The 25369-nt window shown below is 26.9% G+C and overlaps 6 protein-coding genes, 1 long non-coding RNA gene and 1 pseudogene across 17 annotated transcripts in view; 4 read left to right on the top strand and 4 right to left on the bottom strand.

Annotated features, from left to right (window-relative positions):
• Window positions 1-278: 278 nt before the first annotated feature.
• Window positions 279-2888, top strand: LOC100646776 (proteasome maturation protein). The gene is made up of 5 exons (XM_003394828.4): window positions 279-428; window positions 674-771; window positions 853-913; window positions 1973-2148; window positions 2720-2888. The coding sequence occupies exons 1-5, from the start codon at window positions 426-428 to the stop codon at window positions 2805-2807; spliced, it is 426 nt and encodes a 141-aa protein (XP_003394876.1). The 5' UTR covers window positions 279-425; the 3' UTR covers window positions 2808-2888.
• LOC125385016 lies at window positions 2658-3793 on the bottom strand (annotated as a pseudogene).
• Window positions 3794-4887: 1094 nt separating this feature from the next.
• On the top strand, window positions 4888-6494 carry LOC100646654 (homocysteine S-methyltransferase-like). Of its 2 annotated transcripts, XM_012307771.3 has the most exons (3): window positions 4888-5014; window positions 5078-5231; window positions 5314-6494. In XM_012307771.3, exon 3 carries the CDS (start codon window positions 5395-5397, stop codon window positions 6358-6360), a length of 966 nt encoding a protein of 321 aa, XP_012163161.2. In that variant the 5' UTR covers window positions 4888-5014; window positions 5078-5231; window positions 5314-5394; the 3' UTR covers window positions 6361-6494. The 2 variants fall into 2 exon arrangements, with proteins under 2 accessions (XP_012163161.2, XP_003394874.2); XM_003394826.4 differs by having other exon boundaries at window positions 4933-5231.
• A 203-nt stretch (window positions 6495-6697) lies between these two features.
• LOC105665652 (homocysteine S-methyltransferase YbgG-like) lies at window positions 6698-8872 on the top strand. Its single transcript, XM_012307770.3, has one exon. It carries the CDS (start codon window positions 7310-7312, stop codon window positions 8267-8269), a length of 960 nt encoding a protein of 319 aa, XP_012163160.2. The 5' UTR covers window positions 6698-7309; the 3' UTR covers window positions 8270-8872.
• Window positions 8873-9105: 233 nt separating this feature from the next.
• On the bottom strand, window positions 9106-14952 carry LOC100646533 (leucine--tRNA ligase, cytoplasmic). Of its 2 annotated transcripts, XM_003394825.4 has the most exons (16): window positions 14804-14952; window positions 13838-14050; window positions 13553-13759; window positions 13323-13484; window positions 13002-13246; window positions 12711-12936; window positions 12413-12631; window positions 11869-12322; window positions 11645-11783; window positions 11252-11522; window positions 10938-11185; window positions 10628-10862; window positions 10251-10508; window positions 9770-9985; window positions 9479-9707; window positions 9106-9414 (listed from the first exon to the last, which is right to left on the bottom strand). In XM_003394825.4, exons 1-16 carry the CDS (start codon window positions 14804-14806, stop codon window positions 9197-9199), a joined length of 3543 nt encoding a protein of 1180 aa, XP_003394873.3. In that variant the 5' UTR covers window positions 14807-14952; the 3' UTR covers window positions 9106-9196. The 2 variants fall into 2 exon arrangements, with proteins under 2 accessions (XP_003394873.3, XP_048261305.1); XM_048405348.1 differs by lacking the exon at window positions 14804-14952 and having other exon boundaries at window positions 13553-13731; window positions 13838-13976.
• LOC125384992 lies at window positions 14947-16262 on the top strand. Its single transcript, XR_007223897.1, has 2 exons — window positions 14947-15074; window positions 15311-16262. It is a non-coding gene; the product is annotated as an uncharacterized LOC125384992 (long non-coding RNA).
• A 491-nt stretch (window positions 16263-16753) lies between these two features.
• LOC100646407 (arginine--tRNA ligase, cytoplasmic) lies at window positions 16754-19764 on the bottom strand. 2 transcript variants are annotated; one of them, XM_012307769.3, is made up of 9 exons: window positions 19689-19764; window positions 19438-19512; window positions 19160-19315; window positions 18844-19069; window positions 18323-18747; window positions 18090-18231; window positions 17753-18012; window positions 17480-17672; window positions 16754-17388 (listed from the first exon to the last, which is right to left on the bottom strand). In XM_012307769.3, the coding sequence occupies exons 2-9, from the start codon at window positions 19483-19485 to the stop codon at window positions 16814-16816; spliced, it is 2025 nt and encodes a 674-aa protein (XP_012163159.1). In that variant the 5' UTR covers window positions 19486-19512; window positions 19689-19764; the 3' UTR covers window positions 16754-16813. The 2 variants fall into 2 exon arrangements, with proteins under 2 accessions (XP_012163159.1, XP_003394872.1); XM_003394824.4 differs by lacking the exon at window positions 19689-19764 and having other exon boundaries at window positions 19438-19674.
• A 366-nt stretch (window positions 19765-20130) lies between these two features.
• Window positions 20131-25369, bottom strand: part of LOC100646289 (protein scalloped) — a 340073-nt gene continuing 334834 nt past the window's right edge. For all 8 annotated transcript variants that reach the window (XM_048405341.1, XM_048405340.1, XM_048405339.1 and 5 more), the window contains one exon: window positions 20131-24394. In XM_048405341.1, coding sequence (XP_048261298.1) covers window positions 24281-24394 — 114 coding nt within the window. In that variant the 3' untranslated portion in view covers window positions 20131-24280. The remainder of the gene's footprint in view (window positions 24395-25369) is intronic.

The following is a 25369-nucleotide window of genomic DNA, read 5'->3' as shown; positions in this document are numbered from 1 at the left end:
CTCTTGTAGCATAGAGTCACAAAAAGTAATATCCCGTTTGTGATGGAGCTACATAGGTTTTAACGCGGAACATCTTCAGTACTTGCCCGTTGGAAGCAGCACTAATCCGGGAACAACCAGAACCGTAAATATGAGTACTCTCACTTCTTCTCTGACAGAGCTATGTAAAAAATTCAAAACATAAATTGAGCATTATCGATAATATAGTTTGTACACCGAAAAACGTTATTCGATATGAACTCTATATCACATATTATTTATGATAATAAATAGTTACTACTGACTTGCATTGCTTGTACATGTGAAACGTCAAGTCACATTTCAATGAGTTTATGAACCCAATGAATATATACATTAAGCTGTGAATTCATCTAGCGTGACTTTTGGTTTCCATAAAGGCTTGAATTTCATATAACTAAGTAATAATGGTAAGAAATAATACAAACACTAATTATTTTATACACATTAGATACAATTTATAATATTTTTAATATATATTTTCGAAAAACATTTGTCTCATAATGAGGTAATGTTGTAAGGTAATGTTGTTAAGAGATATTTATAAATATCTTTTACAACTCTATCTCACTATGAAACGAGTTTGAACTAAAGAAGAAAGTACAAATTTTCATTGCTTGATTCAATATAATAATGTTAAAATAATATGTTTCAGAGTTTTGGTTTGCCATCACTTGTTCCAAAATCTACTGTAAACGACCAGTTCAACATTCACGGTGACAATTATGGTATACCTAATCCAATGGTTTCAGGGTATGACTAAATTATTACACAATTTTACTAACAGTTGAATTTCTAACATTTAATATCAATCATATTATTATTTCTTATTAGATTAACAGCATCTAGGCAGCACATAGGTTATGCACATCCATTGGAAGCATCTGAGAGAAGTGTAAAAAAAAAATAATTTTATTTATTGGAGTAACAATTGAAAATCATAGAGAAAGAACAGGACTGCTGAATTTTTTATTTCATTGTCACTTTATGACTAGATTTTAAAATATATTAATAAAATATATAGTTAAAAATGGGAAAAGTTTGTTAGATCCAAAGATATAGTCAATGATATTTCTTAGAAGCTAAAGATATAACTATTAACACTTAGCCAACCTATACACTGTTCATTGCATATTTTTCCAAGTATTGAGGACTAATGTTCCACTACTTAAAAAGCAAAGAAGTCTAAAAATTATTTAAGTGGTCAATTATATGCTGTGGTAATGATTTTGTTTAACAATTTCACATATTGTTTATACAAAACATCAAATTTAAAAAATATATTAAAAGTATAAAAAAATATAGGTAAAATTAAAAACATTAAAGATGACTAAAGATAAATAACATGACTTGAACCTGAAATTAAAAATTCATAATGCATTTTAATATGTTTTTACAGTGTGGTATCGTTCAATTTACTTTATTTAGTCATAACTGATAGTGTACCTTTTTAATTAATTTTAACACCATTAAATTGGTATATTTTATTATGTACTGTACTTTATAAAAGCGGAAAAAGTGGCGCAATTAATTGAGAATAGTTCCAAGAAAACAATAACTGATAATAACAAGAAAAAGGGGGGGGGAACACGTTACTATATTCAAAAAAGATCTCCCTGTTTGGTCATGCAGCGATATATTTCACAGAGGGGAGATCCTCCCTATCTTGTTGGTTAAGTGTTAAAACGAATAATATTTTTATATTGCGGTAAACAATATTTTTAAAATTATAGAAAGTGGTTAAGAAATATATTTTTCTAAATATATATATATATATAATTTCAAAATTAAATAAAAGAATAATTTTGATAATATAAGGATAATTGACAACATACTCCATTTTAAACTGCTTCTCTGTAAAGAATGAGAATTGTGACTTATTCTTCTCTTGTGATTTTCAATTATTTGTACAAAAATTTATAATATATATATTATATATGTGTATATTTTTTAGTATGAGAAAAATCGTACTCGCATGAATATGGTGTTATTAAGAAACACACAAGGATTACATGCTCCAATGCGTCTAGCAATGGAATTAAAAGCTACTGAAAAAATTGGAAGACTTCCATTTCTTCCATCATCACACATGATGAAAGATGTATTACTTGGAAAGGATGCAGAAATAGGGTAAATTAATTAATATATATCATTTATGTAAATTAAATAATTTATTAGGTAGAAATTAATTTGATATCTTTACATTGAACCAACTACAGATCTGTTTGAAGTCCAACATTTTCCTCTATTTTTGGATTTTAAACTATCAATTTTAGCCATGAATTGACAAAACAAGTAACATAATAGTAATAATCAAATGTAATAAGAACTTCTGCAACTTAATTAAATAAACTAAAATTGGTCCAAAAGTAACAGAGATGAATAAATGCTAAATCATAAATATCTGAAAGCCTTATACAAAAAAGACATTGAATTAATTTCTATATCTAATATAATTAGATTTTATAAATTTATGCATTTATGTGAAATTTAAAGCTATAAAAATAAATAGAATACATATAAGGTAGACAAATAGTAGACAAAATAGTATACAAAAAGTAGAACACTCATTGGAATTTTTAGTAAGTAAAACAATTTTGTATTTAGGTTCCCCTTCATTATATTCATAAAAATATGTATTTGCATAAATATTCCCAATCTATTTATAATTATACATTTTTACAACTTTTTATACATTTAGGTTTGAAGACATATTAAACATACCTGAATTTAGAGAACAAATGGGGCAACCACATGCTGTTGTTGAAAAAAGTCTTGGAATATTATAAACACGGATATTTCTATTTCTAATGAGTTTGGCTTTGTATTATTGAATATCTTAAGTAACAATAAATGTTTGGTCCTTATAATTAGGTAATTTATTTTAAATAGCTAGATTTATTTAAGTAAAAACTTAAATTTCATTCTATATATATCTAACCATACGAGATGATCTATTCTGCTATTACATATTTTCTTAACTTCTTGAACTGCAATACGTAATTCGTTATCTTTTGTATCTTGCAAACGCGTTTGAATTGATGTAAGAATTGTTTACACTTTATTTTCCTGCATATGTATTACAAAAGGAATATGAAATTTCTCCTTGTATCTGAAATAGTAAATACACATATAACACTACATTTCATAATCCTTTATTCACAATAAAATTATATGATTAAACTATAATTTTTTTTAATTTACTCACAAATTATTGTATCTAATAATTGTTTTTATTGCTTTGACATAGATTCAAATTCAAGATTTTGCTTAAGATTGTTCGGAATGTGATTCTGCAATAAAAAATTGTTCCCTTACTAATTTTACTATTAAAGCTGGATGTCCAAGCAATACATTTCCCTCTTTTAAAAATAAATGACATAAATACTTACATATGCATTATATTAATCACCAAATAATATTTATTTTATTACATAAACAAAAGTCCATATCATAAAATTATGAAATTAAAATTACATAATAATAATAATTATTATACATTGTCTTTAACAAAAGTATCCAAATTATCTAAATATTCTTAAAAATATCTTTTAGTATTTTTGACTGATGCAAATGATCTCAAATGTGCTACATATTGTGCAATATCTGGGTAACATTCAACAACATTTCTAAAAAGCCATTCAAATTCTTCAAATTGTTCAAAAGTTAAAGCATTTACTTCTGATATACTCAAAATCCCACCTAAATACATATCTAATACACAAACTGTATAATTTAAAAGTTTACATGCATTAAAACTTAACTAAAGTTTCACCATTCATAATAAATATTATCTATACAACTAGAAATATATTAACATTTAAAACATTGTTATTTTCTTTCAAATTTATATTTTTTAATAAAAATTGTATAATTCTAATTATATACATGCAAGGAAATAATTGAAAAATGATAAGTTTTATAGTAAAGATACTTACCATTGATACCATTCTGTTTCTTTCTTGAGATATAAACTTCTTGGAACTTCATTGGAGAGAAGCATGCACGAAGTTCAAAAGATTATCAGTAATTAATTTCACGCACTTGAAACAAAATTTTTTAAATAAATCACGATTATTTTTCAGGGTATAAGTATTTATTTCTGACAATTTATATATCAGTAACATTAACAACAATAACAACTTATAACTATAAATATAAATTACGTTTCGTTAAAAATATAAAATGATCTTCGATATGTTATCGAACTATTAACGCTTAACTATGTTCCATTATTGACAAATCAAATTCAAGGTTACAGTTAAAGAGAGATTTACATATGTATTAAATAAAATAAATATCGCATAATTTGTTATATAAATACATACGCATTTAAATATAGTTTTTAAATAATATTAATTATTCTCTTATATATTATAAAATATTAAAAATTTGCTTAATTACACCTGAATGTCTAAATACAATATAAATGCAATAGTTTAAAGAACGATACTAATTTTGAAAATCTATTATATTTAATCGAATGTACGTTTTAAAAATTTAGTAGTATTCGAAAAATATAAAAATTTTAATAAATATAAGTAAATGTATTTTAAGCAATGATCTTTTGAATTGATTGAAGCAATGGATTTTTAAATATTATGTGTTTAAATGTACAAATCTCTTATTTAAATATTACGATTTAAAATATTAAACAAACAAAGTTTAAATTATTCACGATAAAAACTTTAGAAATGTATTATATTTAATCAAATGTATATTTTAGAAACATAATAATTTTCGAAATATTATAAATATCTAGATTTAATTACAAACAAAAGTATATTTGAGACAATATGTGTTTTATTTACAATGTATTTAAATATTGTAATCCAACGTAAAACTCAAATTATTCAAGTTACAATGTTTTTCATAGACTATTAACTGTATTACAAAACATTACTTAAAATTTAAAATTTGTAAGAAATCATATCTCGATTATTTTACGCGCGATGAAATTGTTATATGTGTTACATGTTATATGCATTCGGTGTAGGTATGTAATAAATTTGGTAATAACTAGAATTAATTTCCTTACAACGTTATTTTGTGATAATAGATTTTGTTTATTCCCTGGTTTAAATAACCTGGCATAAAACCACAGTTTATCCAAAGAAAAATAAATATTCAGCACTACGACAGACATGAAAGGTTATCGCAATTAAATTACAGAATTATCAAATAGCCAGTATAGTTCAACTCTGTATCCGATTGTGAGATACTTTTACTTTATTAAATACTATTAAATATTAAATTAATTTGAAATTAATCACAATATCATCATTTCATTATCAGGTTCATTATTTAAATGTTTAATAGAAAAATAAGATAACCTTTGTATTACACAAGACATAATTTCATATAATATTGAAAAATATGGATATTAAGATTTTGGACGGTGGATTTAGTTCACAATTATCCACTCATATTAATGCAAAAATTGATGGCGATCCTCTGTGGACAGCAAGATTTTTAGCAACAAATCCTGATGCAGTTTATGCTACGCATTTAGATTTTCTACGAGCAGGTGCAGATATTATTGAAACAAGTACATATCAAGCTTCAGTTCCTGATTTAATGAAATATTTATCTGTAACTGAAGAGGAAGGTATAAAATTATTACACAAAGCTGTAAATCTTGCTAAAAATGCAGTGAATGATTATATTAAAGAAATTATAGAGAACAATGATATTGAAAATAAGAATCCTATCATTGCTGGCTCCTGTGGACCTTATGGAGCTAGCCTACACGATGGTTCTGAATATAATGGAATTTATGGTAAAACAACACCTCGTGATACCATCATTGAATGGCACAAATCACGTATAAATGCTCTTGTAGATGCTGATATAAATTTATTAGCACTAGAAACTATACCTTGCTATCAGGAAGCAGAAGCATTAATTGAACTTTTAAGAGAATATCCAAACATTAAGGCATGGCTTTCGTTTTCTTGCAAAAAAGACAGTCAAAACATAGTAGATGGGAGTAATTTCCAAGAAATTGCTTTACGTTGCTATAAAACGGCATTACCAGGACAAATAGTTGCCATTGGTGTAAATTGCATTGCTCCAGAAAACGTAACTCCTTTATTAAAAAATATCAATACAGGGCCAGCAAATGAGTTTATACCATTAATCGCATATCCTAATAGCGGTGAAATCTATTTACAAAGTAAAGGCTGGATAAAAAATGGAAACTCTGCTTCATTTGAAAATTTTATTCCTGAATGGCTAGAACTTGGAATACGTTATCTTGGAGGTTGTTGCAGAATGTATGCAGAAGATATAAAATCAATTAGAAAAGAAGTAAACAATTTCAACAGAAAAAGGGAATCATAATGGATTAACTATTTTATTTAATCAATTATTTTAAATACGTCATTATGTTAAATCAATTATTTTTTTCCTGTTTATTTTAAGTAAAGTTATGTGACCTATATATTAAATATTTAGAAAATATATATATGTTTTTATGTAATCTTATATATTTGATTAATATATCTTAACAAAATATATCAAAATTAATAACATATATACATATTACGATTAATAATTTTCAGTTAATATTATTTGCTACTAAGGAAGGAAAATATATATATATTTTTTATATATTCATTGCACATACATATATATTGTTATATTTTTTTTGTCATAAAACAAACTGTGTATTAATCTTGTTCATTTGTTGTGTACTACATTACAATAATATGAAAACACTATGAAAACTTAAATTCAGCACTATTAGTAATGATGATAAAAAACAACTTCCAACTTCTGTAACAAAAAATATTAATTAATGTTGATTATCAGATAATGCTTATCACATCAATGTAATTTGCTAAATTTAAAAGTGTTAGGCATACATATGATAGATATCATAACACGTAGCTTATCGTAACATACGTAAACACGTGACTAAATCTGATCTTAATGTAAAAATTGTACAGTGTAGATACAAGAAGAAAATTAACGGTTTTTGGAACAATTATACTTAAGCTTTTGTTCACGTTAATATTTATCTCATTGATTCGTTATGGACTTTGGAATAAGTATATTTCATAAAGCCAATTGTAGAAATTATTGCCTCAGACTCGCAAACACATCTAAACGGCTAAGACGTGCGTGAAATAATAAAAGTTGGTTTTCTCGATGTTACAAACGCATTACTATTACACATAATTATAGTTATATTTAAAATGTTTAAAACTGAAAAATAATTTTATATTTTTACTCGTGAATAGATATTCTTGATATTAAAAATATTTGATAACAATTTTAAAAGAGAATCATGCAAGAAGTGAAGGTATTAGATGGTGGATTTTCTACACAATTAGCAACTCATGTTGGTGATATAATAGATGGTGATCCTTTATGGACTGCACGATTTCTTGTTACGAATCCTAATGCAGTTATTTCTACGCATTTGGATTTTTTAAAAGCTGGAGCAGATATAATTCAGACAAACACTTATCAAACATCTGTTGATGGTTTTTCAAAGTATATGAACCTTCCAGAAGAGGAAGGTCTTAATTTGTTTTCTAAAGCTGTAGATTATGCTAAAGAAGCTATAAATTTATATAAAGAAGAGATAAAAAATAAAAGAAATGTTATAAATGCAAATCCACTAATTGCTGGATCAGTTGGGCCTTATGGAGCCTGTTTGCATGATGCTTCAGAATATACTGGAAAATATTGCTCAACTGTATCAGAAGAAATTCTTATGAATTGGCACAGACCACGTATTCAAAAATTGATAGAAAGTGGCGTTGATATGTTAGCTATAGAAACAATTCCATGCAAGCAAGAAGCAAAAGCACTGGTTAAATTATTGACAGAGTTTCCAAATAGTAAAGCTTGGTTGTCTTTCTCGTGTAGCTACGATGGAAAGAGCATAGCAGATGGCTCTCATTTTCAAGACATAGCACTATGGTGTTACAAAGAAGCCTTGCCAGGACAAATTTTAGCAATTGGAGTTAATTGTATCGCACCACAAAATGTAACTTCTTTATTAAAGGGAATAAATGAAAATTGTAAACAAGACTTTATACCACTGGTAGTATATCCTAATAGTGGTGAAAAGTATACAGTAGAACAGGGTTGGGTGAAAAAAGAAGAAGGATATTCTTTACAAGAATTTATACACGAATGGCTCGATTTAGGTGTTCGATACATAGGTGGATGTTGTAGAACAAATGCTGTAGATGTGAAAAAAATACGAGCAGAGGTAGAAAAATGGAAAAGTAATTAAATGTTGAAATTCTATTATATATATTGCACATTTACACTACAGAATAAAAATAAATCCTTAAGAATATGAGCAGAAGATTTATTAAAATATTTTTATACATATTTATAATTAATATAAAATATTTCTCCTATAATCATTTATGGATTAAATTTATATTTGATATATTTTAAGAAACTTTCATTTTTAAATGTAAAAATATATATGTACATAAATTGAGAAAATAGTTTTTTGCACAATTTCTCCTTTAAAAAAATATATGTATAATGTTCAATTCTCGGATAATTCAGGGATCGATTCTTGAGTCTGAAAATCGAGAATCGGTTTTTCATATCCTAAACTACAACTCTTCCTCTGTCAATCTTCAATACTCTAAATAATAAATTCTCTCTTATGATCTTGTCTATTTCTAACACTCGAAATCTTTCTTCTCTAACCGTCTGTCTGTGAAATGACTGGCAAATCAGTTGTCCATAACAATAAATAAGATCACACCGTCCGTTAAACAGAGAAAGTCCCTTTGTTTATCCGCATTTGAATTTTTAGGGAGTTTACATATGTATAAATAAATTATATAATATATATATGTATATATATATTTAATGATCAAGCCTATTAATATAATTAATAAAATTTAAAGATCTTTAAATATTCTTTAAAATCAAAACTCAAACAAAGAATATGGCAAAAGATTCCGTAACTATTTATTAAAAATGTAAAAAAATGGTTATAGAACAGTATAAGTTCCTTATCCATCAAAATACATTCAATTTATTAATATAAATTATATATTATTTATATCATATTAAAAAAATTCACATTTCATGTATGAAAAAATATTTAAACAAAACAAATACATATTTTAATATTGAAAGTTTTACAATATTGACATTATTACAAATAGTTATACGTAATGTGAATATCTATATATTAATTCTCCAAAGACTGGAAAATATAAACCAATTCATTACCTATATAATATAAACTTCCTTCTACGTTTACATTTACATTTTTGTTTTCTATATCAACATTAAATACACAATTGGGTGGAATATGAGTTTTACCTTTTAATATATTATCGGTTCTAGTCTTTATCCTCGGTCCCATGAGAGGATCATTATAGCGATACAGAGAAACTGACGTTGGATCTAAAAAAATAAACAATTTAGTGAATAATGTAGGTTAGGTCAAATCGATTTGATTTATGCATACTCTTCATAATTTTGTTTTCTTTTAATATTCGTGATATTATATCCTCTATAGTGTCTCCATCTGCTATTATAATGTCCATTCTAAATAAACCACTGTACTTCTGTGGATTTATGATGCATACTGACACTCCTTGCTTAGTAGAAAAATTCATGTAAGGTGCACCTGGACAACATTCCTCCTTTGTTTTTTCTGGAGCTTCATCCGTATATCTTATCATGATATCCTTTAGCTAGATGTGAATAGAAAATTATTAAACCTAATAAGAAGTATTAAAAAGAATATAATACTTACATCTAATGTATTTTGAAGATATTTTTTGTTATCTTGGAGAATCTTAAACTCGTCAAAATCTAACGTTAAATTCAATGCACTTAATCCGACAAATTGCATTTTCTCTTTCATAACTTGTACAAATGGCATTACCCGTTTCGTATGTTTTTTTAATTCCTGTAGTTTTCCCAATTCTGTTGCAATAATTTTATTTTCTGGTAGTTTATTGTCATTTTTCTGAAAAATAATTTTGCATAAAAAATTTAGTATAAACACATAAATTAATTATATTTATAATATTCACATATGGTATGAATAAAAGAGTAGATTAGAGCTTAACGATTAGTAACTTAGAAAAGGATAATTAAAGCGGGTGAGAGTACTATAGGTAAACATAGGAAATAAGAGACAAAATACTAAATTGGAAATATGTCCTAAGCCAATAGGCGAGAATTATATATAATAATAAAATATTTCGAATATTCTATTATATATTACTTACAAGATATAAGTCTTTCATTGTAGATAAAATAGTACTTTGCCAAGGAGGATACGTTTTAGCTACCCAAATAGTACCTTGATTAGGTTTCTCTATAACTGATGTTTCATTTTTTTTCTTAGGTGCTTTCTTTGGCGTTAAATAATTTTTTAAGAGAATCCTAAATGAATGCGCAGCGTCCATAAGATATTGTGATGATTTTATAAGAACTTCATCTATTTCGCCTACTTGGGGCCATTTGGCATTTAATATACTACCTTCCTGTAAAAATGTTATTTCATTATTTTTAACATTAATAAGTTCATTATTGAATTTTATTTATTTCATTTAAATTTGTTGTAGCCATTGTTTAAAAGTTGTATTAAGTAGAAAAAACTTACTTTACCAATTAGAGACCACACATGTTCTGCTACATGTGGACAAATTGGAGACAAGAGAATAATTTGAAGTTCTATGAATTTCATAATTAATGTCCAACTAATGCCATCTAGAGAACTCAATTGTAAATATTTATCTCTTGCTGCTTGTAATTCAAAGAATCCTGTTCTTAGTGCTTCTTTGTATAACATTTTCGAATAATTTTCTCCGGTTTCTTGTATCTTCAGGTTCATTTCACTGATATAATTGTGAACTTAATATAGATTTTATAAATTTTTCAAAATGAGACTTTATAAATATTTTCATAAGTACCTTTCGAAAACTTTGTCATTATATGTAGATGATTGTCTTTGTTTATAGGTATCTTTCGAATCCAACACTTCTTTAACCCATTCAATAAAATTATATAATCTAAGAATTCCAGCATCAGCCATGTTTTCTACGAAATTAGCATCTTCTACTGAATCACCAGCATCGGCTAGACAAAGTCGCATACCATCTGCAGAAAACTTCTCTACAGCTTCAGTGAGTGTTAAGAAGTTACCTTCTGATTTAGACATCTAAGAAAATTACTTGTCATTTTCTCAAGTAATTGTGAGATGTATTAAGAAAATCATATTTCTTACCTTTGCTGAATTTAAGAGGAGATGACCATTCGCTCTGATACCTTTTGGCCATAAGTCAGATTGTTTAGGCCAGATTGCAGTATGATTATAAATGAAGAATGTTAGATGATTTTGTACTAAATCTTTCCCAGATACTCGTAAATCTACTGGATACCAATAATGAAATTCACGTCGCATATGATCTAATGCCTCTTTTTTTATATCTGTTTTTGGAAACTTTACATCTTTGAAAAATATATAATCCCATACTTCGGATGTCATTTCATTAGCCCTATAAAAAAATAATTCAAACACAATTTCTTTTTATAAAAAAAGCTAATGTTAACTAATAAATAACTAAAAGTTAATGTTAAAGCAAATAATAATAATTTTAGTAGAAATTTGGAATTTTACTTTATATTGTAAGTATTTGGTTTGTCGCCTTTGAAAGTCCCTCCTTGTAATAAATGTGCCACGGTATAATAAGCCATGTATATTGTTGAGTCTGAGAGTGATTCTATCAACCAATTTTCATCCCATGGTAATCTAGTACCTAGAATTTATACTTATAATACTATATATTAGATAAATAACGATAGATAGATAACGTCTTTTCCTTACGAAGTATGTAATCTTACCAAGTCCGTAAGTTCTTGAACATGCATATTCATGTAACCAATTAAGACAGGCTATAAAATTCTTCCTCACTTCTTCATGGAAGGTATTGAGATTATTTAAAGCTTCCATTGCTTCATTTCTCCAAGTCTCTTCACCATAATCCAAATACCATTGATTACATAAAGCTACTACACACTCATCATTTGATCGTGAAATTATAGTTTTTTCAGGCTCATAATATATAACTGCTTTTCCCTCATTTATCAATTCTTTTTGTATTAGCTTTTTAACTTCTTGAACTTTTTTTCCTTTATATGGACCAACTAGCAATATACCATCATAAAACCCTTTCAGATATACCATTTCTTTGGCTTCTAATAGTTTAGCTGTGTCATTTTGAGATTGGATTTTTAGCTTATTGTATAAAAATACCGCAGATAAATTCCCGAATTCGGGTATTTCGAGAATAGATATCTATCATATACAATTTTGTTAATTACATTTTAGCTTAATTTGATACCTTTATTATTACAAAAATACACTACACGATAGGACTACACTTACAGGATCATAAGGCAGCACCATTTCATCAGTTATACCATATTTCTCTCTAAGAGCTTGTTTCTTTTTTAGATCCGTTAAAGCTGCATAATCATCAGGAGAATCGCTAGGTACAGAGGTAACAATTCCAGTACCTTTGTTTTCTTTAATAGTTAACATTGGTAATGTGTAAATCACTTTATTAAATGTAAGAGGTGCTTCTAGTGGTAGTCCTAATATGTCCTATCAATTTTATATTATTTATTACATGATATCATTATAAGCAGATTTTTCCTTATAAATAGTAAAGAAGGAATATTACTTTTCCGGTAAGTTCTAATGCAATTTGTATCTTCCCCTCCTCTTTAAAGAAATCTTGGTAAGCCATATTTCGAGCTGCTCTTTTTGTTGAAATATAAACATCTCCATTCAATAGTGTATAAGCAATGTAATTTATATCTGGATGAACCCAGCAATTTGTTTGACCATACATTGTTTCTGGTCTTAAAGTGCCAGCTACTAAATAAACTGGTTTGCCAGAAAGAGATCTACAGGAATATATGAAATGTTCAATATTTAGATCAAATTTTGTAAATTTTTTTGTAATACCTACTTTAAACTTGGAGGATAAGGTTCTCGTAGTTTCATTTTAATTAGTGTATATTCTTGTGGTCCTACACCTTCTCCAGTTGATCTGTCGTGATCCATACAAGGTTGTCCATCTTTTGGTGAATAAATTGAATACCTTTTTCCATATTTTATTTTGTTTCTAGCTTTTAGATGTTGAAATTGCCAACGCACAAATGAATCAAAGAATGGGTTTGCATCAGTTGTAATAAACGTTCTGCGCCAATCCACCTAGAACAATTTTCACATTGTTTCTTTCTTAAAAAATTATTACATATTTATTATCAAGTTATATATCTTTTCTTACATGTAAGCCAATTGATTTTAGATCTTTCACAGCAAGAGGTGGAAAATAGTCTAACCAATATGTAGCATCAGCAAATTTCTTGATGTCCTCATCTTTTAAGCCAAGTGTTTGCATAATTTGCCATTGATATTTTGCAGTAACATTTTTTGCAACTGCTTTACTCTAAAAGTAATAATCATTTGAGAAATAACATATACGAATATTTTTTGAATTAATAATGGATTCTTTACCTTTGTTCCTTTGCTTTTATCTTTTATTATTACATCTTCTATAACTTCCTCAATTCTTTTTTCGTTTGGAAATTGTGGTGGATATCCATATAATTCCATTTCTCTCTTTAACTTATCAGCGCATGCTTTAATAGGCATACCAGTACAATGAAAGCCAAATGGAAAAAGGACTTTCTTCCCTAAAAGACGGTTGTACCTTATCGCAAACTATAAGTTATACAATAAATTAAAACTGTTATTTAATTTATACTCGTAAAAATCATCTTGTTATTATGAAATACTTACCTCACACTTTGATAATGAAAATGTATGACCAAGATGAAGTCTTCCATTCATGTAAGGAAAAGGAAATGTTGCAAGAAACTTTTCGTCAGAACTTGTCTTTGGTTCCAAAGGTGCATCTGCTTCAAATATTTTCTCACCTTCCCATTTTGTTTGCACATCTCTCTCAATTTTTTGAAGATATTCTACTTTAAATGTCCCCTTCCTTTCTGTTGCCTATTTGTAACAAATAATTATAAATATTAGGTTGGTATAAATATTATAAAAATATAATTATAAATATATGAAATGTTGTTTCTTTGAAATTTGAATTTGACACATCAATTTTAGATATTAAATTTTATTTTATCGTTAATAACACTAAATAAGAAGAAATTATAATCAATATTAAGAATATTTAAAATGAATATGAAAACTTAATAATTAGCTGCCATTAATAATCAAAATACTCGACAAATTTTTTTATAAAACCTTAAATCTAGAAAAATGCCATGAAAGCTTTTAGAAACATAAATTTAGTGTTTGAGAAGGTTAAAAACCTATTTTGTTTGGATAATTTTTAATGCATAAATTATTTTTAAAAGTATAGTAAATAAAGTTTCATAAGTATCATAAATTCTTATTTTATATAGCATGTAAATTTAATAAATAATTTTAACTAAAATACTTTCAATTTTAATAAATAAATAAATATATAAATTAAAATATAAAAATTATATAAATAAGTTAAAACATGGATTTTTTAAATAAGATTTAATTAACATTTAAAATAAAACAATTAATTAAACAAAATAGTTCTATGTTTAAGCAGTGCAAGAAGCTAAGAGATTGAATTTTATTAATTACAGCTGATGCATTTTATCCCTATAGAGGTTATTTATCTTAAATTGTCAATTACTATTCAGATTTTGATTAAGTACATTAATAATGAATGAATATAGTTTTCAAAAAAGTAGTATTAGTACGTACCATTTTGTTAAAGTTACAAGATCCAACAAAATCTGCTTAAGTACGTAAGTGTTGAATACCATGTGTTAACGTTCTTACAAGATACTGAACAGGTTCAATAGAAAATGATGCAATTTACACAGGACATTAGATTCAACTAGAATCAAACATACTATAAACCCTTATAATCCATATAATTCAAGTTACAGTACCACGCCAAAATAATTTATTTATAATTCCAATGAGAATTGATTGTAAATAGTCTACCAAATAAAAAAAAAAAATTATACAGGTAAACGAATAGATGATTGTTTCATTAAGTGATACAGCACTTGATAAAACATAAAAGTAAACTTTTTAAACAAATTTTACTGAACTATATAAAGAAATCTAAATAAAAAAAAAAATATTTTCATCTATATTTAAAGTTATCCATATATTTTATTTAAAAAGTTTTTAATTTATAGTTAAGTAGTAATGAGAAATACTTATTTATCAATTTAAAATATGTATTTCATTACGTATTAGCACAAAAAGGCAACGGTGGCAATGAAACAGATTTGGGAAATTGATCAAAGGAAATTTAAAGAGATTATAATAGAAAAATACGAATGTTCGATTGTCTGTATACGGGACAGAAATCTGGGAATGGAAAGAAAGGAACAGCATAGAAGCGATATAAGATAAATACTTGCAATGGATCTTAGGATTCGATTGGAATACACCCAGGTATATAGCAAAAGAAGAAACTAAAAGAATGAAATTGAGAGTAGGGACATAAAGGAGAGCGGTGATGTTTGAGGAAAAAATAAAATGGGAATCTGACAATGAAATCCTAAAAGAATGTTTAAAAGAGATGGAAAAATGACAAGATAAGAAGGCAAAATGAGAAAGAGAAAGGAAAAAGTATTATCAGAGAAATGGAATAGCAACGAAAAAAGAGGAAAAGCGAGGGAGGAATCAGCATAGCGACGGAAACGATGATGAGAAATGTATATATATATATATATATATGTATGTATGTATATATATGTATATATATATACATACATTTCTCATCATCGTTTCCGTGTATATATATATATATTCTTATCCTTATATATTATTATATTATTATATTATTATTATATATTATTATATACTATATTATATATATAAGGATAATGATAATTCAATAAAATACAAAAATTGAGATATGACAAACGATACAAGGAATCCCGCGCGGTTGGATTGTCAAGATATTTAACGGAAAGAGAAAGTAAAGCGGAATAGAAGCAAAAGATCATAGCAAGGTTTAGATGCGGGAATGAGGAACTAGACAACAAATATTAGGAATCGAAACAAAACGAAACATGCAGATTTTGTGAGAAAGAATGTGAAACAGTGGAATATGTAACGAGGAGATACAAGAAATTAGGAAAAGCTGAAAAAGATCTAAAGAATACTTGATGAATCTGGGAAGGCATATACATGGACGGAGGTACTACCGAAAAAAAAGAAAAAAAACAGGCAATTTAAGGGAACAAAGGGAGGGAAATAATCATGAGCAAGGAACCACGCTAGAAAGCAGATATAGGACAACAATGAGAAATATAATAAATAAATGTTATCAAAATATAGTATAATAAAAAGTAAACGTAAAATGTATGTAGAACACATTGTATGCCTTGCAATGGCGAAAAGCAAGCAATAACATTTTATATTACGTATCAACAGAAAGAAAACTTAGCTACACGTTAAAATTTACAGCGCAGTAAAATTTATATAAAAATGCAAGATTTTTATATATTTAAGAATTAGTTTCATAAAATAAAAGTAAAAGATAGTATATTAGAATAAATACCAATCTCCTATAAATATGAAAACAAATAAGTTTTTAGTAAATAAAAGGTTTTATTTATTGTATTTAATTTATTTATATTTATAAAACATACTTTAAGAAGCATAAATGGTATTAATTTTACTTCACAGTTCTTTATAAACAATACGGATTTTATTGTTATTTCACATTATACGTTTATATAAATAAGCTTACATACGTGTAACTGATTTTAAGCCTAGTATTGAAAAACATTTTTCCATTATAATTGCGGTAGCTTCTGTTAATAAAATACGGCCGATATTCACGTTCACTATCTCCCCAAGTTCGTTTTTTTCAACGCAATAACAGTTATCATAAAATTCCGAAAAAGCGCATGAAATCTCGTAACAATACTCGCAGAGCTGATGCAAATATAAATTGTTTGTTATTTTTATTAGTACATCAGGAAATTTAATTAATACTTTGGCTAACTTCCACTCCTTCTCGTGTTCTAGTGAAATTGGAGTATCCTCTGCTATTTCACGTAATTTTTCCTGTGAAATATTAGCGGCCCTTGCAATAGAACGTATTCTTGTTAAAGCATATAGCAAGTACACTGCGGTATTGCCTTTATCTTCCAACATTTTATCAAAAGAAAATACGTATTCGTGATTTCTGTTGTGCGATAAGTCTGCATATTTTATGCACCCATAAGCAATAGATTCTTGAGCAATTTTTAATTCCTCTTCCGTAAGTACTTTGTCACGTTCCTTTTCTATCAGTTTCTCTTGTGCTCTCTTCAAACCTTAAATAATAAATAGGGATGTGAGAAAATTGTCCTAACTATAACATGATGAATGTTTTATAAGATTTTACAACTTTAGAAGGTAAATTACCTTCATCAAGTAAATCACTTAATTTTACTGTATCTCCAGATCTAGTTTTAAATTTCTTTTTATCATTACCAAGAACTACACCAAATCCAACGTGGTCTATTCTATGACGACTTTCTATAATACTTGCTCGCTTAGCACAGTTCTTTAATACTTGAAAATGCATAGATTGACCAGCATCTGTTACATATATTACCTATATATAAATAGAATAGACACAGATATAAAAAAGTATATTTTACTAAAATATAATATTGAAATATATGCAAAATATACCCAATCTGCTTTTTCTTCTTCTATACGTTGCTTAATAGCCGCCATGTCTGACGTATCATAAGTAAAACCACCATCGGATTTTACAATGGTCAGAGGAATTTCATTATTCTGTTTGCTCCACATTACTTTTCGTCCTTCATCTTCTTCTAATAGCCCTTTCGCTTCTAAATCTTTTACTATAGCTTCCATATGCTTTTGATAAAAAGATTCCCCTCTTTCTATTAACTTGATATCTAGACGAGTGTATATCTTCTCGAATTCTATATTTAAAACATAGATATTTTACATTACACTTATAAATATTCCAGTTTCTTAATTTTCGCATCGATTGTTTTACCTTTTCTGGAAACATCACAAATTAGTTGCCATGCTTTTATCATATCAGGATCGGATGCTTGTAACTTAACAACACAGTTGTAAGCCCGCTTTTTAAATTCTTCATCTCCATCGAATCTTGTCTTTGATTCCTTATAAAAACTCTACAAATTTTACAATAATTTATTAAAATAGTTCTTTACAATTATAATATACATAGAGCTAATCGTAAAATAAAAACGTATTTAGAATTACTTGAAGATCCGTAATAGGTGGAGAGATAGATAAACAATCAGGGAACTTATCTTGAAGATGCGCTATTAACATTCCAAATTGAGTACCCCAGTCACCAATATGATTTATTCGCAATACATCGTGTCCTAAAAATTCTAACAATCTTGCGATGCTATCTCCAATTATAGTAGACCTTAAATGTCCAACATGCATTTCTTTAGCGATATTAGGACTAGAGAAATCTACAATTACTTTTTGTCTTTTTGTATTTGGTGGAAATGCTTCCCCATTTTTTACTAATGTGTTTAAGGTTGATTGTGCAAATTCCCTTTTTAAATATATATTTATAAAACCTGCACCAGTGACTTCCAACTTGGAGATTAAGCTTGATTCTTCCACTTTTGACATAATGTTCTTTGCAACATCTTGCGGCTTTGTTCGAATTTCTGTATAAATATAAAAATACGTATATCAATATACCCAATATATTAAAATTTAATATTGATATTATTATATATCAATATTCATACGATGTCTCTTACCATTGTTACTGAGTTGTTTAGAAAGTGGCATGGCACTGTTACATTGGTAATCTCCAAATTTTGGATTATTACTAGATGTTATAATTACTGGAGGATCACAAACATCAGGATATGCAACTGAGATTGCTTCCTTAAATAAATTAGATAACGTATCATATATACTGATTACATTGTTCTCTGTCATTTTCAATTTGTTTCCTAACTTTGCTCTTTCAGCTTTGACAGTCTGTTAAGATGAAACAAGAATGTATCATTATTTTGTTCACAATAAAGTGAAAGTCATAAAATTATTAGAAGTATTTTAGATAAAACAGACCCTCTTTAGGATAGCCACTCTGTATTTTAATTTAATATTTTCTTGTTCTAATTTTACATATTCATCTATAGGTACAGAATTTATCATAAAATTATTAGTTGTGATATTTTGTCGTAAAAATTCAATTTCCTTCCTTAAAAGAGCTATTTCTATTTCCTGCAATATACATATGCAAACTTTATAACCTATATAGGGGTTAAATGACAACTTCAAAGATTACATTTCGCAGATTTTGTTAAATTCTTAAACAGCAAATACAAATCAATAATGTACTTTACCGCCTCGGTTGCTCTTTTGTGGAAATTTTCCAAATTTATGGTGGTCATCCTATTAAAAGCTTACTTTCGGAGATTCTACAAAAATAATGCACGTGGATCTTTCAAAAAATCTGATTTCTTCGTTACTTAATCCAAAATTCGGAATCAGATCATATTAATAGCAAATTACAAATGTAAATAATATATAATATGAAATCAAATGTAAGAAAAAGATTTAAAAGATTTTCATAATTCTATGTATGTATAGATACCTGTGTACATATGCACTTATTTAAATTATAGCTTATATAAATTAGCGAGTCTTCTTATAGAAAATATTTGCATAATTTTATTGTACAAAAATACAAATGTATTCAATAAAAAATTTAAAAGTCATTTAATTGACAACATATATATTAATTTTTTCCGGAAAAATACATTTAATCGATAGATGAACATAATTTATCTGCTAAAGAGCAGGAATTTTTCATTATTACTTATACAATATCTGTATAATTTTTAAGTAAAAAATTTGAAATTAATTTAAATTATAAAAAATATATTAATTTTTATTCATGTAATGAAACGTGAATTAAAATAAAACGAATGGAATTACTAAAAAGATATAATTGTAAATTGTAAAATATTATGGGATGTAAAACAAAATAGATTTTGTTGACTAAATTACTTAAAAGGGTAATTAAAGAAGTAGAATTTCTTTTTATATCAATTATTTATTTTCCATACAAATTATAAACATGTTTTTCAAATACTGTACATATACTGAATTCTATTATATTTTTAAACCTCTAATTTAATGATATATCATTTCGTTCTTTATTTACTTGTTAAATCAACTACTTTGATCCTCGTTTCGTTTTATTTATGATAATATACAGGTAGATCCCATTCTTTCTGATCATTACTTCATTTAATCATTTTTATAATCAAGCTCAATTCTTTGATATGGCAGTTCCAGGATATGAAGAAATATAAATTGCAAATAGATCAGTGAGTTTCCTATTTTCGTAAATAATTTAGCTATTACAAGAATCATAGTCGATGTTTTCATAGAGATAGTAATTTCGTAAAGTAAAAATTTAAAAAATTGAATTATTTTCAAATCAATATTTATTTAATATATCATCAATATTTATTTAAAAAACATTAATATTTCAACTATTTTATTACTGTAATTTTTAATGACTAAACAGATTACTATAAACAAATAATTTTTACATACGAGTCTCTATGAAAATACTGACGAAAAACTACTACACCTTTTTTTTAAATTTCAAAAGATTTTACGGTTTACAATAAATGAATTTTTTGTTCTCGCCAGAGTATTTTATGTAGTACACAAAACGTAGTCACTGGAACTTTTTCTTTTGATGATTTCTTTTTTATGTAAATATGTACAAAGATATTTAACAAATTTCGTCGGTTTGTCATCGATCGTATCATGTATTGTGTACAGTGAAAATCCTTTCATTTCCTCCCTAATCTACTTCTGCGTTTTTTATCTTTATGAATTTCAATTTTTTTCCTTTTTATCTGATATCATCAATATAGAGTGAGAGAGTGCTATTTTCTATCTTCACAGAAGACATAGATAAATATATATTTTCATAATCTTTCCTTATAAATGTAATTCGCTTATTTTAAAATCATTATTCGTTAATGTTAATAATATTAGCGTCGGTGCTTCTTTTTTGCGATTTCAAACTCCTCCCGTTTTTCCTCGTAATTTTTCTTTTTTGTTAAAATAAAAATTCGCATAACCAAAACGATATTTGAGTATCTTCTAAATATATTGCATAATTCCTTGCTTTTTTAATAATTAACGATTTATTTCAGGTCGAGTTAGAACCATCAAATGTTTCTTTATTTAATTAACATCAACAAATTCATTCTCATCGCAATGTATTATTATTTTCGCTTTATATTCTTCCATTTTATGTTTTTCCATATAAATACTCTTCAAATATTAATAATTATTAGTAACAAAAACTAATAATCAAATTTGAAATCAGTCACGATTTCCGAAATTATATTAATGGTTCCAACTCCGCCTTAATATAGACACAATTTAGCGCAAAATTACAATTTATAGATATAATACGTAAAAACGAATCTTACAATGAATTATTACAAAAAAAAGGTAACAATAAGTAAAAACTGCGAAAATTGTGAAAGCTGCCAGTTATTGAACGAAAGCCACATATATTATTATTTAAATATGTAAGTTCCTTCGTTATTCAGTCAATCACTTAACGAATTTAATTCTCACCCCGAATAAAAAGCGACATATTTCTGACTAAAAGAGAGATCAAAATACATTGCCACTTGTTGCGTAAAAATTAATTAAAGTAAAGAATACAGTAAGTATTAATTATTTCCTTAAAAGTATACATAATTTGTTTCTGTATTATCTTAATATTCACTGCTCCATAGGCAAGTCCTGTTGTAGAACAAGGAATTGATCAGATTAAAGAATACGAAAAAAAGATTCCTGTGCATTCACAATATATGTAGTCTCTGTGAGAGATGTGATTAAATAAAATTAACTGTAGGATTTTTAATATATGGTCCTCTACTCTTTTATGTGATTGTTACTGAAAAACAGAATCTGAATGTCAAACATTTCTGGTCCATACATCGAAATGATATTAAGTACGAAACACAAACAAGGTTTTGAATGAACTCTGTTGAAAGTGCGCTCAAATTTAAAGAGCTGCAATGAAGTCACGTTATTACGTAGTACTTCTTCATCAAAAAACTGGAGAATCACGCTCAAGGATCGGATTTTATTTTTATGCTCTTGAACTAATTTCAATGTTCTCCGGTTGAAAAGCATTAAGATGATTGTATCACCAAGTTTGAGAGAAAAATATCTCTGTTCGATGGACGTCGTCCGTATCTAGTGCGTGCAATCGATAGAATCTGATGTACTCGCTTTAGTAAATGTGTAGTAGAAAGATAAAAACAAACGAAGTACGCTAAGTAAGAAAAGTCATTCGTATAAGAACTATAGAAAGAGGAAAAGAACAAAAAAAGGAGAATAAGGAAGAAAGATTTTAGAGTAAGAAATAAAATGATTACAGGAAATACAAACACATCCCTCTAATCTAAATGTCGCTGCCTAAGAGTGGGTGGGTTTGCACGACTGTAAGTGCGTTTATTAAAAGACTCTTTCAAAAAGTAAAAATCATTATTTTCTTTCATCTGATCATTGAGGATTAAAAAGCTTTGCAGCAAAAAATTCTTATCGTTAGTCGTAATACAGCTAAGAAAAAAAAAAGAAAAAACAGTTCTACCAACAAAAAGCTTAAGAAAAGATCTGTTGTAATGATTACTCCTCAACCTTACTTGGTTGGATAATTAAAAAAAGAGAAAAAGAGAACTATAATGATAATTGTAAGCAAGGAAACTTAAGAAATCATAATGGCATTATCTCTCTATTCAACTTCCATTTCGTTTAAAACTTAGAAATCACTTAGATAACTTTATACACGATCATTTATAACAATGTAAATCGTAATCATTGCATTAATATTTAACATATATATTCTTATATGTAATATATGTATATCTGTGTGTGGATGTCTTGTCTGATCTATTTCCTAGTTTAATAATAAAACTATAATACTAAATTATGTTGGTACCACGCCTTTCCGAGATCAGAGTCTGTTTCTCATATTACTCTTATTTTTTATGTATTTTTTCTATTTTTTTTCTCTTCTTCATTTTGGTATACATACACTATACATCCCCGACACGCATTTTTTTCCATACCAAATTTATTGTCGTTAATTTCAACTTAACTTTTATTATATCTCTTTTATTAAAATCGCGACAAATTCGATCGTTTGCAAGCGAATGACGGAATATTCATAAAATATATATATTTTATATATATATATATATGATTATATCTGTTTTAATATAAAATTTACAATTTCGTCATCTGGAACGCGCTTCCTGCGGACCACAAGCAGGAAATCCTTTCCACGATACGTTAAAACACGCGTACCAATTCTTTTTGTTTTTAGTACAATTTCTTTCAGCTTTTTGAATCAAACTCAAGCTCGGGCTGGCCAGTACTTCGAACGTGTGAAGGTGTACATGTATCCCTGTATGTATGTGTAAATATATTTATGTATCGTGTATTTCAAGTTCTCTTTAAGGAGTTTTATAGAAAATGTTCGGAAATACTGAACAACACAACACCTAATTAGAATTAAAAATTACATGATAAGATTAAAAATCATGCAAAAAATTACATTTATACAACAATCGCTCAATCTACTTTCTGTTTGTAAAAATAAACATCGAATAAAGACATGATTCTATGTATTTCATATATATTTTTTTCCTTCATTTAATAACAGAACATTTTCGATAGAAACTCTGTTATACATAGATGCGAAATGTATGTATTCGTGTATAGTAAGAACGTGTTTACAATCATGTATTCACGCTTAACCCCTTGAAGCGTACATTTTAATGACCTTTACAAAAATTTACAATTTAGAAAAAATGAGAAAATAAAATCTTAGAAATATTTACATATTTCATATGTAAATGAATTAAAATCAAATTTTAGTATTCACGCAATACATGATATGAATATCATATTTATTCTACAAATATCATATTTATATCCCTGGTGAAGGATGAAAAAATGAATATGGAATGAAATAAAAAGAACTTAATATTGGTGGTTGTATGAAATAACCATAACGCTTTAAAGGGTTAACATTTTTATGTATAATCGTGTGTATGCGCGTATGGATGAATTTTTTTATGTGATGGTAGGCACTGATGGGGGTGGATGGCTGCATGGCGAGCAGGTTCAAGCAGGCTAATCCTTGATCAATCTGTATATGTGATGCTGTGCACCGTGCTCGGACGTCGACACCTCAAACACGTATGCTGTGCACAATAAAGTTTCCTGCGTATCCCTGTTCGTTACAACCTGCAATGTAAAATAAGAAATCAAAACATTTTGATATTTATAAAAAAAGAGGGTAGTAGATCGATTTTGCACATCGCTGCCGAAAGCTTAAACAACAATTTGGGACATACGGTGTGAACTCAGAATTGTTTCTTTCTGCCTTAGTATGTTTAATTTAAAATATATATTAGATGTATCTAACTTTTAAATTGCGTATTTTTTCTGCTACAGTATATTTAATTTCTAGAAACAGCAAAAAGAGTATGTAATTTAAAAATTAAATTACTCCATATTTTTACGTAAATTATTTACGTAAATTCTGTATAACGTAGAATTTTAAAAACAACATTTAAACAAATAAATAATTATGTATTACTTTATTTGAATAAGCAATTGATTTTTCTTCGAGTTATATTTTATTACTAAGCTGTGAAATATAATAATTCCTTATTTTATTTAATATTTTGTATTTGAAGGAATATTTTCTGAAATAATATTTGAAATAATTTCTGATTCTAGTATGACAAAACTATCAATTCCATTAAGCTGTAAAAAAATTTACCTATATTGTCTATAACTCAAACATATCTAAAAAAATATAAAAAATTTTAATTAATATTAAAATCAAAATTATTTGTTATTTTATTTAAAGGAGTTAATTAAAATTATTATGTATTTGTACTTGAAAATGATTTATTTATTTAAAGTATATTTTAATAACAGATAATATTTTAAGTTACTTCACTCTCCTAGTCGATTAAGTGATTATGTACAATAGCTACAAAATGTACAAATAGTACATACATATTTGTATATACCTTTATTTTTCAATAAAGTGTTTTTTATTAGGTTCTTAGGTACGAAATTTTTGTAATGATATGAAGTTACTACTAACAGTAAGTGATACGAAATTTATTATAGTTTGACTTAATTAATAGGTATATAAATGCATTAATAATTGCAGTGTTGCACAAATACTTTTTATAATTACTATAC

Source organism: Bombus terrestris, chromosome 4, assembly GCF_910591885.1.
Source record: "Bombus terrestris chromosome 4, iyBomTerr1.2, whole genome shotgun sequence".
Lineage (NCBI taxonomy): Eukaryota > Metazoa > Arthropoda > Insecta > Hymenoptera > Apidae > Bombus > Bombus terrestris.
This window is presented reverse-complemented; position numbering and strand designations above follow the sequence as displayed.